This window comes from Abramis brama (genome assembly GCF_963993115.1).
Source record: "Abramis brama genome assembly, chromosome: 10".
Lineage (NCBI taxonomy): Eukaryota > Metazoa > Chordata > Actinopteri > Cypriniformes > Leuciscidae > Abramis > Abramis brama.
The window spans coordinates 18001817-18021174 of record NC_139972.1 but is presented as its reverse complement, the minus strand read 5'-3'; the positions used below and the strand labels follow the sequence as shown (position 1 = coordinate 18021174).

Below are 19358 nucleotides of genomic sequence, written 5' to 3'. Positions count from 1 at the left end.
TTACCTACATCAATCATGGCCGACCACCTCGGAAACTTTGTGGTTTAATGCATCACCATCATGCATTCTTTCGATTTCTATAGCCTATAAAACCAGACCAGATTCTGGGCAGACCGGTCAGAGTGAGTGACTGGATCTTTGGTAAGTGATGCATTATCCATTTGCTACAGTATACGATTTTGAAAGTTAAAGAGGCAGAAGTAAATTTGATAGACATTTAACAGAAAGAAAAGTGAATGCTTGCACTGGTAGCCAGAAGGATACATTCATAGCCTAAATGAGTGGTTAGAAATGATTGATTCTGGCGAAAATTAGGTATGTTAATGAATACTAAAGCTCACTAATCTAATTTGTTCAGTGTGGTTGAATCTTGAGTCTGTGTGGGAAAATATTTCTTGCAGAATAGAGGAGCCCACACATGATTCATTATCCTGAGAGAGACATTAGACACATTTAGGCTATAGCTGGAATACACTGTCCAGACACTTTATCCGTCTACTTCGTCTCTTCAGTCAATTAAACTTTAGCATTTATACTCTTAGATATAGCCTAGCGGTTAAGTAATGCATTGGGCCACTTAGAACCATTTTTTTCATTATGAAGGTGAGTAGGCTAGTCAATTATTCAAGTGCACTGCATGTGTGAGTATTATTTTGATTTTTTTATAGCTTGAATTAGTATGTACTTTATAGCGTTATAGTTATAGCCTATATTATTATGCTCCTAAAATTTCTCCATAATTTACCCGACTGTTTCTGTTCTTCCATAGGTTTCAGTTTCCACTTCACGCAAGGGAACGGGCGCAGTCTGCTCCAGCTTCTGGCGCGCTCACTTCAAAATGTTCCGCCTGTGTAAATTCTGTGAGTAGCCTAGCCTACTGGATGAATGTCCTTTTGATTTGTTGAAATGCTTTTGTCTGAATCAATTACGAAAATTAATTTGACTATACATCTTTTTTTTTTATAGCCTAAAAGTATGTTGTTGGGTTTTTTTTGGCAGATTGATTTTCATTTGTATAACCAGTTTTACAAATACCACGGTTAAAATATGGTTAGTGCAGCAAAACAATGGTTAGTTTTATTTTTATCATGGTTTAACTAGACTATAGCCTATATTAACAAGGTTTTGTGTGTGTGTGTGTGTGTGTGTGTGTGTGTGTGTGTGTGTGTGTGAAACCATGGTTAATTTTTCGTAAGGGTTGTCATGTAAGCCTATGTCTTTCTCATTCATAAGAAAGTAAACCGAAACCACCAGCACGTGTGGAGAAATATTCCTGTATTGAGTACATGGAAAAATAGGAACCTTTTGCTGGAAATTGAAAACAGAACTCAAAGCTGCTGAATATTTTAACATTAGTTTAGAATTAGACAGCACTTTTGAAGCATCTTCTGCTGCTGTTCAGTTTTCTGACTACTTATCCAAAACTAATTTTGGACAAATTAGTATGTTCTATGTTGAAACCTTAGCAGCAAACTTAGAAGAATAGGCAACCTTACACTGTAAACAACTGATTGTCTGTATTTTTTTTAAGTTTGCAAACTTAAACATCATCAGTAAGCATAGCTAGTTTTTTTTGAATATCTGTAATTTACAAATATTAATTTAAATCAAAATATATATATACTTACTGTTTTGTTCATCTTAATTTAATGCAACTCAAAGTCTTAAGTACTGACAACTTTAATTACTTCACTTATGCAACTTAAAATATCCCTTTTATAGCCTACATATCAAAATTTTTACTTTATCTAAACTTAGTCACTTTAAATTGTATTAAATTAAATTATATAATTTCATATAACTTAAATTGTAGTAGCAATGTTACTTAAATATTTTGAGGCAACTGATTACCTGATTGCCTCTACTCAAATATCTACATTTTACAACTTAGAATAGATTTGATTTTCAAACTTCCCTCAAACTGTTTTCTGCAGTATCTGTGGTGGCACTGATCTTGGTTTCTGCCTACCATGCTGTTGGAACTACGGATGATCCTCTTTTCCAATGCTTACAAGACCCTGATTATGATTACCTTCTGAAGATAATGGAACAAGGTCTTCCTCCGGCAAAGACCCCTCAACATGTGATAATTGTTGGAGCAGGAGCTGCTGGACTCACTGCAGCTAAGTTTCTGGAGGATGCAGGTCATAAGGTGGGCTACAAAAAGGAAGCAAATATTGTCTTTCTGTCAGTTGATAGATAATTAGAAATAATTGGAAATGTTAAAGCAGATCAATACAATATATTTTCCCATTTCTTACTAAATGACAGGAATAAAACTGTTATCTTTAAATTGCCGGCCTTAACTCTTTCTGTATGTGCGAGTGTACAGACACATCCATAATTCTCAATCCTAGTCCTAACCACTTCCACATGATTTAGGATGTGAGCAAACAGTAACTTTCTGCTAGTTCAAAGATGACGATTCCAATCTTGTGGCCTGGCATTTCCAAGCTCACACAATGCTGAGGAAGTCAGTAATTTTTGCAACTTATATGAAAAAAATGACATACAGTAGGCCTATATGTTGTTGGTAAAGCAGAGAAAATGTTGCTATGCACGTGATTTCTCTGAAGCACTTAATTATTTCATTTTATTCAAGAACATTTTTGTTGTAGAATCCCCTTTCTATTTAATATAAGTCATTATAATACTAAGCCAAATATTAGCCTTCTAACTCTATTCGGGTATTTTCAATTTGTCTCTTGCTTATGCATAATCTTTTTTCTCTGCTCTTATAGGTGACAATTATCGAGGCAAGTGGCCGTATAGGTGGAAGAATTCTAACACACAGGGACAAAAGAGAGGGCTGGTTTGCAGAACTCGGTGCCATGAGGATCCCAAGTTTCCACAGGTAAGTTAAGTTATTTTTAATCTCTAATTAATTCTCTAATTTTTAAAGTCAGATCATAATTGTTCTTATTCACCTCATGTGAAAGTACAGTCATTAGTGTGAAACTGTATCACAGCCACATGAGAGTAAAGATAAAGATTGAAACTGAGGTCATCAAAAACTGATGCTAAGTGACAATGACCCCTGCTGGTCAGAAGGTGCAGCTGCAGGCCACAACTTGATCAACCTGTTTATTGATATCACTTTACTTTTAAGGATTCTCTTGAATTTCACAAAAAAGCTGGGCCTGAAGGTTCAACCGTTTGTACAGGAAGACGAAAACGCGTACTATTATATAAACGGATTCCGTTATAAAACCTACACCGTGAGACAGAACCCAGACGTACTGAACTACCCCGTATATGACTGGGAAAAGGGGAAAAATGCCAGTCAACTGTTCAACATAGCATTGGGCAAGGTGAGTGAAGAAAAACTTTCTATTTGTTCAAAAACATATAGAATAATGGTATGCTGTTACAACCACTGACATTTTTCCCCCCATTTTGCTTTGCTCGTTTATTTTGTTGTTCCTTCTTTATCAGTTAAGAGATGATCTGCAAAAAATGGGCTGTGAGAAAGTGTTGAACACATATGATTCATACTCAGTTAAGGTAACATATCTGTACAATGCATTACAGTTCGTTTAGAAATTCTTTAAAGTCCAGATATGAGTAATAATGGCTGAATGTCTCTAAATCTGATCGGCAACAGGAGTACTTGGTGAACGTGGGAAATTTGAGTAGAGGAGCTTTGCGGATGATTGGTGATGTCCTGAATGAGAATGGTTTTTTCTACACAGCCCTCACTGAAATGCTCTACATCCAGTCTGATGTAAAAGACGATGAAACGTAAGATATTACGCCGGTTACCCCAAACTAATGCTCACCAAGGCTGCATTTATTTGATCAAAATTAGGTTACACTTTATTTTGACGGTCCCCTTATAAGACATTCTCTTGACTAAGTAACGCTGCACCTACAGTACATGTATACTGCAGTAACTCTTATTAGAGTAATAGTAGACTGTCACGAGTATAGGGTTAGGGTTAGTAGAATAAGTTGACATGTACTTGCAAAGTTACTTATAGTCAGTAGAATGTCTGTCGGGTGAGCATCACAAATACTCTAACAAGTGTTAGTAGACATGCAGGTGCATCTTTACTCATAGTCAGCACTCAGCAGAATGTCTACAAGGCACCATCAAAAGAAAGTGTTACCTACGAATACAGTAAAAACTCTAATATTGTGAAATATTAACTGTTTTCTTTTTTTTATATACTGTATTTTTATTGAAGATTTTTCAAGCTTTCAACAATAAGAAAGACAGGGGGGAGGAAAAGAAAGAAAGAAAGACAAGAAAAAAGAAGCAATCAATAGAACGGGGGGGTATGCATTCTGTTCAGGGGCAAGCATAGTTTTACATATAATCATAACTGTTTTCTATTGTAATATATTTTAAAATGTAATTTATTCCTATGATGGTAAAGCTGAATTTTCAGCATCATTACTCCAGTCTTCAGTGTCACATGATCCTTCAGAAATCATTCTAATATACTTATTTGGTGCTCACATTTTTTAAATTATTATTATCAATGTTGAAAACAGCTGTGCTGCTTAATATTTTTGTGGAAACCATGATTTTTCAGGATTCTTTGATAAATAAACCCCCTTAAAATAACAGCATTCATGTGAAATAGACATCTTTTGTAATCATAAATGTCTTTAGTGTCTTTACTTTTGATCAATTTAATGCGTCCTTGCTGAATAAACATATTAATTTCTTTCCAAAACAAATCTTACTGACCCCAAACTTTTGAACTGTAGTGTATATCAGTTAAAAAAAAGATGTGAAACATATAAATGCTCTTTTTCAGGTATTTCGAATTTGAAGGTGGCTTTGAAACATTCTCAGACACATTCTACTCTGTGCTGAATGCCACAGTCCTTCTGCACTCAAAAGTCCAGGCCATCAGCCGAACGCAGGACAACGTGACAGTTTCATACCAAGACTGGCGTAATCGCGGCACCATGACCAACATTACTGCCGATTATGTCTTGGTGACGGCCACAGCCAAAGCAACACTCCTCATTGACTTCAGCCCGCCTCTGTCTGCCGAAAAGATGGAAGCGCTGCGGTCGCTGCACTATTGCAGCTCCACAAAAGTAGTGCTAAGTTTCAGCAAAAAGTTCTGGGAGAATGATGACGGCATCAAGGGTGGGAAAAGCGTCACAGATCTCCCATCCCGGTTCATCTACTACCCCAGTCATGAGTTCCCCGGGATATCAGGCGGGGCTGTGTTAGCTTCTTACACAGCCTCGGATGATGCTGCACTCCTGCAGACTTTAAAAGATGAGGAGTTGAAGGCTCTGGTCTTAAATGACCTGGTGAAGATCCATGGAGAACACATCCGCCAGCTCTGCACCGGCGGTGTTGTGAAAAAGTGGGGACTAGATCCTTACAGCCACGGCGCCTTTGTTATCTTCACTCCTTTTCAGATGAGAGACTATAGTGTGTCTATAGTCCAGAATGAGGGGAGGATTCACTTTGCAGGAGAGCACACGGCCAGACCTCATGGCTGGATCGAGACTGCCATGAAATCTGCTTTACGAGCGTCAGATAAAATAAATAACGATGTAAAGTAGGAAACGAAAAATTATGGGATGTCTAATCATAGATTGAAGACATTTTTTAACCCTAAAGTTGCCTCATCCTTTTGTTCTCTGTCTTTACCAAGTTAGACACTCTTAGAGACTTCAAAAATGACTTGAAATGCTAGATATCATCACCCTGTCAACTTTTCATCATCAGATTTATTCCTTCCACTGCCATGAAACCATTTGCAAAAAGTCAATTATATAAAAAAAAAATCCCAATGACCCTTTTTTGGAGTAAATGAGTAAACTGAGTTGCAGGATTTGATTTTTAATGGAATTTTATGTAAATATATAGTAATTATTTAAGCACTTATGTGGAAATCATGACACTCAATACAATGTAATATTAACCATTATTCTGAATTATATTGCAAACAGTCAACATATGATGTAACAATGCACCTAAACTACACAAAAGCAAGACATTACATTTATTCATAATATTTTTAAATGCTTTTTTTTTTTTTTACTGAAATGTTAATTTCCTTATTGAGTTTTCTGGTAATCTATTTGTACGATTATTTTATTATTAACATTATTAATATATATATAAATATACATAAGTATAAGTTATGTATAAGTTTAGTTTAAGTTGAGTGAATGCATTAATAAATGTTAATTTTCAAGTATTTGTCATGTCCCTTAATTTTTTAGTATTTGTCACGTCCCTGTATTTGTTAAAATGTGTTATATAGATTAATAAAATACTGTATTTGCTAAAAAAGTAAAAATAAAATGTTGTCTTTTTATTCATATGCACATTTTGCTTAGACGACTTAATTTGCTGGCATTTTTCGGATATCTGAAAAGAAGGAGGCATAGTGATGATGAGTAATAATCCATCTCTGTTCATCTGTTATACTCTTTTGGAATACAGTGAGTTAATTTATTCATTTACCTAAATTATTATTTTTTGCAACAGATAAGAGTCTAAACAGACACCCTAACTAATGCTTAACATGTGGTAGTTTTGTAATCTGTTTTAAAATGATATCAAATCGACCTACTTGACAAAGAGAAACCGTTTCTAAATGTGAATATTTTAAACATATTTATATATACTTAAAATGATATATCTAAGTATTTTTGTTAAATTGCATTGTTATGTTTTACATGCATTCAGTCTATTTAGCTCATGCGTGAAAAGGTTCATTTCATCACAACAGTGAACGGTCACTGGTAGTATATCCGGGTGATTACAGACAGTGACCTTGGATTGGTTGTGAGAATCATGGCGGCTCTTGTCAGGTTAAGTTCTGTTTGCCACAGAGGTGTCAGCCGTAAGTTTGCGTTTTTCAGGTTTTTGTTCTCGTCGCATCAGCCTGTATCACAATAGGTTATCTTTGAGGTCTACTATAAAAGAAGTCATTGCTTCATTGACGTTTCATGTTAATCGCAGCACGCGTACTCGTAGTTTATGGCTAGCATGCTAACGTAACTTAACCATGTCAGAGATTTTTCAGCTTGGTCTCTCTTCTCTTTGTCTAAGTTGATCAGTTAACTTCATATTTATGTAAAGTAGTTCGTAATAACGAACACAGTAAGACAGAGACTAGTGGATGACATCGATTTTATTATCGTATAATAATTTCTATGTACTGTATTTATCTATTTTTATTAGTTACACATGTTGTCAAGGCTGTAAAGAAAAGTCATGTTCTCATAATTTATCCATTTAATGTGGTATATTTTTAAATGAATTGTCAAGTTGAAGCATTGTACAACATCAACAATGACCTTCTTCGTTACAGATGAACATCAAATTCGTACATGTATTGCTTAAAATGTTTAATTCTGAATACATTTGTCCTTTTAACTACGTATGTTTTCTTGTATTTTTTATTTTCTTTTATGCTTGTCTCTTTCCACAGCTCTGTTATTTCGCTCTTCCTCCCTCATCAGACCTTTGGCCATACAGAAGAAGGATCATGATTATCCATACTTGATATCAGCAAAGATACATGCCACACCTTCCAACTATGGTTAGTGATTTATATGCTATGTTTGCTTTTGTAGCAATGCAAATCAAGGCAGATGTTATTTGTCTTTTCCTTCCATTTTATAAGCATAATAGATTGTTGATGGTACTGTCAAGCCTGGACTAGAGCCTTTTTTTTATTGCGTCTGAATACAAGTGTTTTAACTCATTCCCTGCCATTGATGGAAATTTCTGTCATTTGTGTCAGGTTTTTTCTGAAGAATTGTCAAATAAGATAATCACTGGTAAAGACATAATGGTTGAGAATGAAAGCATTGAAAATTTAGAGCTATAGACTAAACAATAAAAAAATTTTTTTTCATCTGTTGGGGTACATGATGATTTAAATGCATGCAATAACTGTTAATAAAAGTGATGGCTTGAGAATTAGTCTGTAGAGAGAATGAATGTGTTGATGAAGATGCTCTCCCTTGAAGAAGCAGTTGGTGACGTGTTACTGTTTTTTTATTTATTTATTTTTTTATAGCGGGCTCTGGGTCCAAAGCCGCTTCCTTGCACTGGACCGGAGAGCGGATCCTGAGCTTAGCTCTTTTGGGATTGGCACCCGCTGCGTATTTTTTCCCCGGCCCTGCTGTTGACTACTCTCTAGCAGCTGCCCTTACTCTACACGGTCACTGGTAACTGAATTTATGTTTTGTTATTATTGCTTGACTCTTTTCTTTTCTTTTTTTTCTTTCTGAAAATGGAAACTGTTTGGGAAAAATCCAGATCAATTATCTGTAGATGTCACAGTCAGTTGTAAATATTCAGGAGTGCCTGGTGTAATTCCATATTAGGTTTCACATTAACCTTGACAGTTCACTGTTGCATTATTCCATAAAATTGTTTCTGACACAAAATGAAGGTGTCTACTTTGGTCTGCAAAGCCAAGTCATGGGTGGCTGTAATACCCTTCATGCAAGGATTTAACCGCCCTGTGGACATGAGCACTCAGGGCCACACTTCTAATTTTAGTTAAGCTGTTAGTTAGGCATTGGGGTCACAGACGTACATATTGCATACACATGCTTTTTAAAATGTATTACATTCAGGTGTAAATGTGGTAAAGTACTAGCTGTAACAGCTTGGTTTTTAAGTAGTCTTACAGAATTTTGTCAGTTTTTATGCATCAGGGTACATCACCCACCTGTAACTTTAATAAGCATCATAATATTGTCATGTTTTAACCCACATCTAAGGAATGTCATATTTCAATAATTTTAAAATAAAATAAAAAAGACCAATTGAACATTAATACAGCAGAATAATTGCTATATCTACAAATACCATATGCATGTTGCATTTTGTGGATTGGACAATCTCAGACAAATTAATGGATTATTTTAGTGCTTCTTGTCCTGTTGTACTATATGCACAATATGTAAGATTTTTTTTTATATTAAAATATCCAAAAACCACTAGAACAATGTTATATATTTTGTTGACTTGTGTACTTACATTATCCCAAATGTTTCCAACAATGTTTAGCCTAAATCCAGAGAAATCAATTTTAACCAGTGTAACGGCCTGTGTCGTTGCATCAATTAATTGCATGCCATTTAGCAACACAAGTCATCCAGTTTTTATTAATATGATATTCTAATATTGATCTCATTTATTATTATTTGAGGTTATGTCTCATAGCAGACACAGAGCGAACACACAGAGTAATGTTCTAACATAACTTTCAACACACTATGTATTTTTAGTATGATTGTTTTGACCAAGTAAAATATGGCATCATAAAGCTACACCTTTGTTATTGTTTTGAATAAGGAATCTCTAGTGGCGAAACTTACATACTGTGCCTTTAACACCCTCTTACAGTGTTTACAGTGACATAATCATTATTTATAGACATTATCCAACACCTGATAGGTCTGGCTTCTTATGAACCAAGTTTACATGTCTTAGATGATTTCTAAATGCATTTGAGCTGAAACATCAGTCAAAAATCTAAAAGCTCAATTAATTACATTGAGGAAAAGAAAGATTGCTGATTAATCATTAACACTAGTACACATAATTGTGTCATGTTTGAAAAGGACAGCATTGCATATAACTGTGTTTTCTCCAGGGGTCTTGGCCAGGTTTTGACAGACTACGTTCATGGAGACTTTAAAGTCAAGATGGCTAACGCTGGCCTCTTTGTTCTGTCGACCGTCACCTTCGCCGGCCTGTGCTACTTCAACTACCATGACGTGGGGATTTGTAAAGCTGTGGCCCTCTTGTGGAGTAAATGACTGGACTGAGATGAGGGATATGGGTGGTGTGGGATCCGCTTTCGTCATCAGAGTTCCAGTTTATTGTATACAGTTGTGACATATGTAAATTCTATGAATATATAATTTTTGACAACACATGGTGTCGATTTGCAGGTGTTTTTATTTGTAAATGCTGTCAGTTTATTCAGAACATGCTCAGCTTTTGTTTAAGATGGAATATTCTGCATGTCATCCTCTCTCTTGTCTGGCAAATCAGTGTTTCTGATGCAGCAAAATGAACTAATTGTTGTGGCTAGACGTTGGTTGCTGTATTTGAACTTGAAAAATCACTACGGTAATATTAAAGTTCAAACACGTTTTAATGTATTTACATGTTTTGGACATATTTATCCAATAATGCCTTTTTTTAATGCCAGGATCTGATGCTTCAAAGTGTAACATCTTGACTTCTGCTGTTTATGTCAGCATGACATGCAGAATTTACCTGACTTTATCTTTAATGACTCCTTGTGTAAACAGGAAGAGATTTTAACTTGGATCATGAGCACATTATGTTGTACTGTGGTGCACAGATATTAAACAGATCCATTAATGACCACAACATCTGGGGAGTTATCACATTAACTGTATTTCAACTTTACATTTTGCATGGCTGTATTTCTTCTCTCCTGAGGAATAATTTATGAAAAGCAATTTGTAATTGAATGCTCTGCATTTAAAACAATTTATTTAATTCCGTCTTTCATTTTAAATTGCTTAGATGTCTTTAAAACAGGCTTGTGATACTGGTTACAGTAAACTGAACTTGTGTGGGTAATCAAACTGAAATGAGTTTTGGATTTTTTTTCTGACTGATTTTGATGGGAATATATTTTGGACAGAGATTTTGTAAATCCTGTTATGTTCTTGTAGACATCTTAAACCGCTCAGACGTGATTGAGTCTGGCTGTCTTGAGTGTGTCTGTTTAAAGTGCTATGGAGATTTGTGTAATCTGTATGATATTTATGCAGATTGAAGCTTTGGGTGAATTATAATAATAATACTTAATAATAAAGGCAGTTTTTGGATTATTTGGTTTCTTATGGAGCCAACAGGATTTTCCAAAGTACTATGTTGCAACAGGCAAAATGAAAAGAATAAATGATTCTCCAGTTTTGCAGGTACAGAGTTTATGGCCCGGTTTCACAGACAGGGTTTAGATTAAGCCAGGATTAGGCCTTAGTTCAATTAGGGCATTTAAGTAGATTTTATAGATGTGCCTTATAAAAAAACATTACTGGTGTGCATCTTGAGACAAAATAGCACTGACATATTATAAGATATGTCAGTGCAAGTTGCTTTCAGTTAAGACAGCTCAAACATGCATTTTAGTCCGGGACTAGCTTAAGCCATGTAAGTGTCATTTCAAGGGTCTTTATAATTGCTACTTTAAAGAAAAACTAAATTATGTTCTAAAAACTAAAACATTCTTCAAAACTACACTGTAAAAAAAATCTGTAGAAATTACAGTATTACTGGCAGCTGTTTGCCAGTAACTTACTGTAGATTTAAATTGATGTTATTTACTGGCAACAGTTTGTTCAAAGTTAAATGAACATTAAACATTAACAAGTCTTTGTCTTTACAGAATAAAACTAAAATAACAGCCTCATGCAAAGCATTCTGGGAACCAAAATCTGAAGGAAAAACAGAAAAAGGTTGATGAAGATTTCTGGTTCCCAGAATGCTTTGCATTAGATTGTTATTTTATAGTTTTATTCTGTAAAGACAAAGACTTGTTAATGTTTAATGTTCATTTAACTTTGAACAAACTGTTGCCAGTAAATAACATCAATTTAAATCTACAGTAAGTTACTGGCAAACAGCTGCAAAACTACAGCAATTATTTTACAGTGTAGCTGAAAAGGTCTATAGTGTTAAGGCTATCAAGTCCAAATCAGGATCTGGTTAAACAACATTTTTGTTTTAATATGCTATTTATTAACACTAGATGGAGTCAAAGATCACTTAAACAATAATATATTTGAAAATGTAATCTGGTTTGCAGGTTAAGCATGTAATCATTCTAAATCCATGAAAACATATTGCTTTGAATAGGCCTATGCATTTTTTAAAACTGTAATGAAATCAAATGTCGTGTAAACTGTGAAGTTCTTGATATGATCCGTGATAAGCATTGTAAAAGGTGTCATCATTACAATGATCACAATGATGGAAAAACTGTATCTAACTGGACGTCGTCAGTGCTGGTTGATTATTGTTTTGACATTTCAGATACTGATTCGATACAAAGTAAAATTATCTATGACTATATGTACACACACTGTTCCAAATTATGCAAGTGACTTGTCAGTTAGATTTTAGTACACTAATCATTTTTCAAAGAAAGTGTTTATTTGTTTGATTTCTCATCTTTATATATTTGGTATCAGTCTCAGACAGGGTTGTTTACCAGGAAAACCTACTTAAAGAGGTTGTTTTACATTATTAAGCAAGTCACAGTTCTCATGCAATATGGGGAGGAAGAAAGATCTTTCTGAAGATGAAAAACTAATCTGAATGTTTATTCTATAATACATTATATATATATATATATATACTGCCGTTATATATATATAACAGTAATGTTATACCTTAATAATTCAAGGTTTTTGCTTAAATGACCTCATAGAGACAAGTGACACACACACACACACACACATATATATATATGTGTGTGTGTGTGTGTCACTTGTCTCTATGAGGTCATTTAAGCAAAAACCTTGAATGCATGGTGCAACCTTGAATGCAACCTTGAATGCATGCATGTAGCCTATTTAAATCGCATGTTAAGATGCGGCTTAGAACTGGAAACCTTAATAATTCAAGGTTTTTGCTTAAATTACCTCATAGAGACAAGTGACACACACATATATATATATATGTGTGTGTGTGTGTGTGTGTGTGTCACTTGTCTCTATGAGGTAATTTAAGCAAAAACCTTGAATTATTAAGGTTTCCAGTTCTAAGCCGCATCTTAACATGCGATTTAAATAGGCTACATGCATGTAAAAGAGACAGTCAAAACTGGCACGCCAAATAGTCTTTAATAACCATGATTAATAAATAACCTCTTTAAACAGTCTTTAGCCCATTTAGGCCTAAAACGCCTGCTAAAAAAGGACTTAAACACACACAGATGTGTGATCCGGTTTTAATGGGTTAGGGGGAGATCAATTTTATGCCAGCTCCCTGCACTGATATGATCTTAAAGAGCTCATGTATTCAGTCATAGCAGCAAATGCCTCATGGGGAAAATTGTTCATACTTTCCTGGAAATTCCCAGGCACAGAAGTAAATACATGCTTTTGTTGTGAAGGTCAATACATTTGTCATACAGTTATACTAGTCCATTTATTCATTTCAACTTTAAGAACATACTGTTTTTCTACAAAAGCAAGAGGACTTGATGTTAAAGAGGTCAGATGCATGATAAAAAGTTATTTTTGGACAATATTACTTTATTCATTACAGCGAGATGGTCTTTCTGCTGGGCCTTAGGCCTGTCGCACCTCCAACGGTGCCTGTGGTGGACTATGCATGGCAAGGGCGTCCTCTTCCCTGAGGCAGGCCTAAACCTGACGGTTTTTCTGCAGGGTCTTCAGCTGGGGACCACTGCTCATTGACGTTTCGCCCCTTTACCCAGAACGTCTCCTGGTGGCGGGGCAGTGAACAGGGATGTCTCCCTGACACCCCCTGCAGCAAAACCTAATTAGATGTTACTCCCTAAGCCTTGTCTCGTCGTTTCAGCCAGAGCCAGTGGCTTGTTTTCTCAGCTTCCTCAGAGAGCTCTCTGGTAGATCTGCTCAGTGTGGCTCCCCGTAGTCCCAGGTCCTTGAGCAGACGGGATATTGATCTGCCCACAAAGCCTCTGGCTCCCACCTCTACCGGGTACAGCCTCACACTCCATCCACTTTCTCTGCACTCCGCGACCAGGTCTGCATACTTCGCCTTCTTTCTCTCGTAGGCAGCTTCCAGTCACTCCTCCCATGGCACTGTCAGCTCGATCAGTATTGCTGACTTCACAGCTGCAGACCACAGCATCTAGTCTTAAGGAGGTGCTGCATATCTCCTGTGGGAACTGGAGCTGCCTTACCAGGTCTACTTCTATCTTCCACACCGCCCCTGGTGTTAATAGCTTGGCGGGTGGTCTCTTGCTGGTATGCATTGCGGGTTCCCCCTGCCTGATGAAGTGGATCCTGCATCAGCTCTCTGATGGACTCTGGTTGTTTGCCTCCTGCCGACTCTACTCCAGCACCTCTGCCAGCTTCCTGAGCACTTGGTCGTGCCGCCTTCTGAGCTAACCCTGTGTCAGTGCTGTTTTACAGCCCGACAGAATATGCTGGAGTGAGGCATTGATGGTCCCGCAGAGGTCACAGGATTGCTCTGTTCCAAGCCATTGGTGGAGGTTTTTAGGTACATAAGTAGTGTCAGTGATTTGAAGGGAACTTATCCCGACAAAGGTAATCTCACCATAGTTTACAAGGCAGATGCTGGACTGATTACCAGTATTTGGAACAGACTCTATCTGGACCAGCGCAGTAAATGATAAAGCAATAAAACACTAATGGTGAGAACATAAGGCAAGCTAGATAGCATCGCAGATAGCAAAGTTCAAAAATCTAACAAAAAGCTGATATGAAATGTGATATATTAGATCATATATATATTTTTGCCATAATAGAACAACCTTCTTTTAATTTTAGTTAAAACGTCACATTTCTTTTAGTGGAGAGATTTTGCTATTTTGCTAAAAAAAATCCCAAGACTTCTGTTGTACTTTATCATTTGTATTCAACTCAGTTCGAATAAAGGGTTTCACAAACTCAAAAGAGAAAAATAAGAGGTTATATTCTGCATAAAGAAAAAGTCTTGGACCATTAAGATTTCTTGCCTATATTTTATGCATTCATTACTAATCACATTTTACATTAACTGTCAAAGGAAATGTGTTTAATTGTCAAGAAATTTTCAATTCTTTCTTTTTTTCTTGGGATGAAATTTAATCCAGATATTTTTTTAAAGGATTTGTGCTATTCCCTATAAACTTTTCTAACCTTTTTTGTTTGAGTTATACATTTTCACCCCATGCAAAATCTATTTTAATGGACTGTATCTTTGGTTAATCTAAAATGGGACATGAACTAATGTTGAAAACTTTTTATAGCAACATATAACAACACTGTCTATTGAATCTAATAATCTCTTCATGAAAGATGTTGAGTTGACCTGACCTAAACCATTTCATTGCAATTTGCCTCAGGGTCTTTGCTTTTAATACATTTGTTTTTGATGGTTTTCATTTTTTTCAAGTCAAGGGCTAACATATGCTATGCCAAAATGAGCTAAAATGTTCTTTGTCCTCATCATTTCTCTAATTTCAATGGACGTCTGTGGTTTACAGTATTAGATTTTATGGTTTTAATTAATTTAAATTAATTTTCTTACATAACAGAAAGATTTCAGAGTCATTACTTTTTTCCCCTTCTTTAGTTTGAGGTTATAGTGAGGAGATAGTTACATCATTTGCTGTTGACTTGGGTATTTCCCAGACCGATTAAATCGATTTCATAGGATGTTCAAAAGATTAATTTTGCTAATAAAATGTGACTGGGTGTTCAATTTAGGTATTCATTTTAAAAATGTATTGAATTGGAGCACTCAAAGTAATGAATTAGTTAATTCAGTTGGTTTAGCTAATAGTAACCCTGAGCGGAATCCAAACACCATGCATATCAATGTAACAGTAAGCTGCTTTAGGCAAAACACCTTCAGTTGGTATGGTATGTGATTTGGTATTGCATAAGCACCATGTGACCCTAAAGGATCTCTTTATAAGTCCAGGCAGCAGTGGAAGACAAGGCAGTCTCTCAAAGACAGCTCTTAAAACATCTTCAACTCAGCAAGCAGACCAGCATGTCTTCTATGAACCATCTTAACAGTAGCACTGGTAGGTTAAGATTCCGTTCTAATCTGAAGTCTGAAGTACGCAGTGCACAAAACTTCATATCTGAAATTCTTCTTTTCCCAACAGGCTGGAAGAAGACCAGGTCAAATAATAAAGATCAACACTTCACCGATGTTCATGGTCTGCCGTGCATTGAGAATCTGGTTTGTTCTGTAGATGAAACCCCAGAGCCCATCACAACCACAATTACAGGTAACATTCCCTCCTGGATCAAAGGCAATTTCCTCAGGAATGGACCTGGAAAGTTTGAGATCGGAAGAAGCAGGTGAGTATCATTTGGGTTCCTTGAGAACTGAACAGATCACAATCATCACTGGAAAGTAAATGAGCTGTATTTGCTCCTCAGTTTCAACCATTGGTTTGATGGGATGGCGCTTCTGCACCAATTCCACATAGAGAATGGAAAGGTGACATACATGAGCCGCTTCCTCAACAGTGATTGCTACACAGCGAACCTTGAGCATAATCGCATTATAATGTCTGAATTCGGCACGGTTGCCATGCCAGATCCATGCAAGAACTTCTTCCAGCGCTTCCTCTCACGCTTTGAGCTGCCGAGTGAGTGTGATGTCTTTGGTTCTGATTGAAGTGGTCTGAATTATGTTTTGTCTATGTGAACTTGTCACTTCTCTCTTCCCACAGAGCCAACTGACAATGCAAATGTAAGCTTTGTTCAGTATAAAGGAGACTACTATGTCAGCACAGAGACCAACTTCATGCACAAAATAGACCCAGAGACACTTGAAACAAAAGAAAAAGTACATACTAATTATGATTTTTTTTTTTAAATGTATAAAATATGTTTGTATGGAGAACAAGCCGAAATGTGGAAATCATTGTGCTCAGGTGGACTGGAGTAAATTCATTGCGGTTAATGGGGCCACTGCTCACCCCCATGTGGATCCTGATGGAACTACATACAACATGGGCAATTCTTACACTCCAAAAGGTTAGTCAGAAATGTAACTTAAAAAAACAAACACTGATTGATTTTCAGAAATGTCTAAAGATTAGTATTCCTCTTCAATTTTATTCTTAGGTGCCTTCTATAATATAATAATGGTGCCGCCAAAGAAGGTGAACCAAAAGGATACCTTGGAAGGAGCCACAGTTGTGTGCTCAATCCCCTCAGAGGACAAGTCCAAACCATCATACTATCACAGCTTCGGTAAGAGAGCATTACCTACAATCTCTTATTGGCAATTTTTTATTTACAAACATATTTGCTAATAAATAAGTAAATAAATATTTAAAGTATGTTTGTCTGTGTGTGTATATATATATATATATATATATATACTGTATATCGTACAAAATTTGGTGTCGGAAAGATACTTTTTAAAATTTTTTTTAAAGAAGTCTCTTATGTTCAATGTAAAATACAGTAAAACAGCAACAGTGTGAAATACAATTTAAGATGTTTTTATTATGCCAGTTTTCAGTCACATAAACATTATAATATGCTTTAGTGCTCAAGAAACATTTCATTATTAATATTGTGCTGCGTCATATTTTTGTGGAACAGTGATGCATATTTTTTTCAGAAGTCTTTAATGACTATTTTTTTAAATAGAAATCTTTTGTAACATTATAAATGTATTTACTGTGACTTAATATAATGCATCTGTACCGAATAAAAATTATTTATTTATTATTATATAAATTTTTTAAAATGTTCTTTCTAAATCAAGTCTTACAGACCTCAGATCTTTAAATTGTTGTGTGTATATATTTATAATTGTGAGTATAATATTTCAAAAACAAGTGATTTTTTACATCAATTTTGGTTGAAATTTTTTATTATTTTATTGCAGCCATGTCTGAGAACTTCGTAGTATTCATCGAGCAGCCGATCAAAATGGATCTCTTGAAGATTGTGACAAGCAAACTGCGTGGAAAGGGGATTAGTGAAGGTGTATACTGGGACCCCAAACGAAACACAGTTTTCCATGTGATCAATAAGCACACAGGAAAGGTAAATGCTGCTAATAAATTCAAAGCATGTTCACATTTTCTTTCCATTTTTTTTAATTTTTTATATAACTCATTTTAAAATGCTCCTGCTTTGGCTCCCTGCGAAGCCTTAATGACTCTGTACTTTATTTTGTTTTAGCTGAGCCTCGTCAAATATTACGCAAAGCCACTCTCAACATTCCATCAGATAAACTGTTATGAAGAAAATGGTTTCCTGATCATGGACATGTGCTGTTCTGATGATGGCCAAGCAATTAACAACTACATGATTCAGAATCTGAAAAAGTCTGGGGATGCTCTAGATGAGGTAAAACTTTACTTCCACAAGTAAATTCTTTCTGTGTAAACGCACCCTTGTTCTTCAACATAACTACTTGTTTTTTTTTTGCTAGATATACAACACAATGTGTAGAGTGTTCCCTCGCCGCTTTGTCCTGCCATTGAACATGGACAGTGACATACCCTGTGGGCAAAATCTCAACACACGCTTAAACAGCACCGCGACAGCCATCAAGACAGACAAGAACAAGGTTGGTTTATGTGGTTAACTTATTTTCTTTCTTTTCCTAATTTATCTGCATGCTATCCAAATAACGTATTGTAAATGATTTTCCATGTGTATTTATGCAGGTGTTTTGCACACATGAAGATCTCCATGGTGATGATCTCCATGAATATGGAGGTCTGGAATTCCCACACATCAACTATTCAATGTGCAATTCCCACCCCTACCGTTATTTCTACGGATGTGGCTTCAGACACCTGGTTGGGGACTCCCTTATTAAAATGGATCTTCAAGGCAAACAAATAACGGTTAGTTAGGATTAGTAGGTTTATGTACACAGAAATTGTCAGTGACTTTTAATGTTTAGTCTTTTGAATTAATATTTCAACTTATGTTATGACAGGTGTGGAAACACGCAGACATGTATCCCTCAGAACCAATCTTTGTCCCTTCACCTGGTGCTGTAGAAGAGGATGATGGAGTCATTCTGTCTGTGGTCATCACCCCTAATAAGGTATAACACGCCATATTCTTCAGTGGTATCAAAAATGGCTTGTTATCTTTTTTAAAAATGAGAGAAAATATATTTCTGGACTAATGAGTAATTCTCCCTCCAGGACAAGAGTACCTTCCTTCTAGTGCTAGACGGAAAAACATTCGAAGAATTGGGCCGCGCTGAAGTACCTATCAACATTCCATATGGATTCCATGGGACTTTCCAAGATGGACACTAAAAGGCACTTTTAAAAAGCCCAAATGTTTTGGAGGATGATCATGCCATCTCTTATTAACCTGCTTCTAATTTGTTTTTAAACTTTTTACTTGTATTGTTTTCTCCCTTGAATTAACCTTTAATTAAACACTCGAACTTGTATTATATAAATTGTAAGTCACTTTGAATTAGTGTCTGCTATAAGAATTTATTAAAACAAATCTGCAAATGTTTTTTAGAATTGTCACCACATATTAGCTTTATTTCAGCATAACACCTAAAGTATTTTTCAAATTTTATAATGTATAATTATTAATCATTAAAGTATAATATGAACATGTATAATCAATGTATTACAGATTGATGCTTGTAGAGCAAATTAAAGGCATTATATAAATCACATAACATC

The 19358-nt window shown here is 35.7% G+C and overlaps 3 protein-coding genes across 3 annotated transcripts; all 3 read left to right on the top strand.

The window, feature by feature from the left end:
• Window positions 1–775: 775 nt before the first annotated feature.
• Window positions 776–5750, top strand: il4i1 (interleukin 4 induced 1). The gene is made up of 7 exons (XM_084126554.1): window positions 776–860; window positions 1935–2152; window positions 2742–2854; window positions 3110–3311; window positions 3436–3504; window positions 3605–3741; window positions 4767–5750. The coding sequence occupies exons 1-7, from the start codon at window positions 839–841 to the stop codon at window positions 5533–5535; spliced, it is 1530 nt and encodes a 509-aa protein (XP_083982680.1). The 5' UTR covers window positions 776–838; the 3' UTR covers window positions 5536–5750.
• Window positions 5751–6712: 962 nt separating this feature from the next.
• Window positions 6713–10821, top strand: sdhdb (succinate dehydrogenase complex, subunit D, integral membrane protein b). The gene is made up of 4 exons (XM_084126562.1): window positions 6713–6827; window positions 7419–7529; window positions 8013–8163; window positions 9603–10821. Exons 1-4 carry the CDS (start codon window positions 6779–6781, stop codon window positions 9766–9768), a joined length of 477 nt encoding a protein of 158 aa, XP_083982688.1. The 5' UTR covers window positions 6713–6778; the 3' UTR covers window positions 9769–10821.
• A 4818-nt stretch (window positions 10822–15639) lies between these two features.
• bco2b (beta-carotene oxygenase 2b) lies at window positions 15640–19358 on the top strand. The gene is made up of 12 exons (XM_084126553.1): window positions 15640–15740; window positions 15825–16023; window positions 16105–16316; window positions 16401–16516; window positions 16605–16707; window positions 16798–16926; window positions 17573–17733; window positions 17872–18039; window positions 18125–18262; window positions 18363–18545; window positions 18641–18751; window positions 18855–19358. Exons 1-12 carry the CDS (start codon window positions 15707–15709, stop codon window positions 18969–18971), a joined length of 1671 nt encoding a protein of 556 aa, XP_083982679.1. The 5' UTR covers window positions 15640–15706; the 3' UTR covers window positions 18972–19358.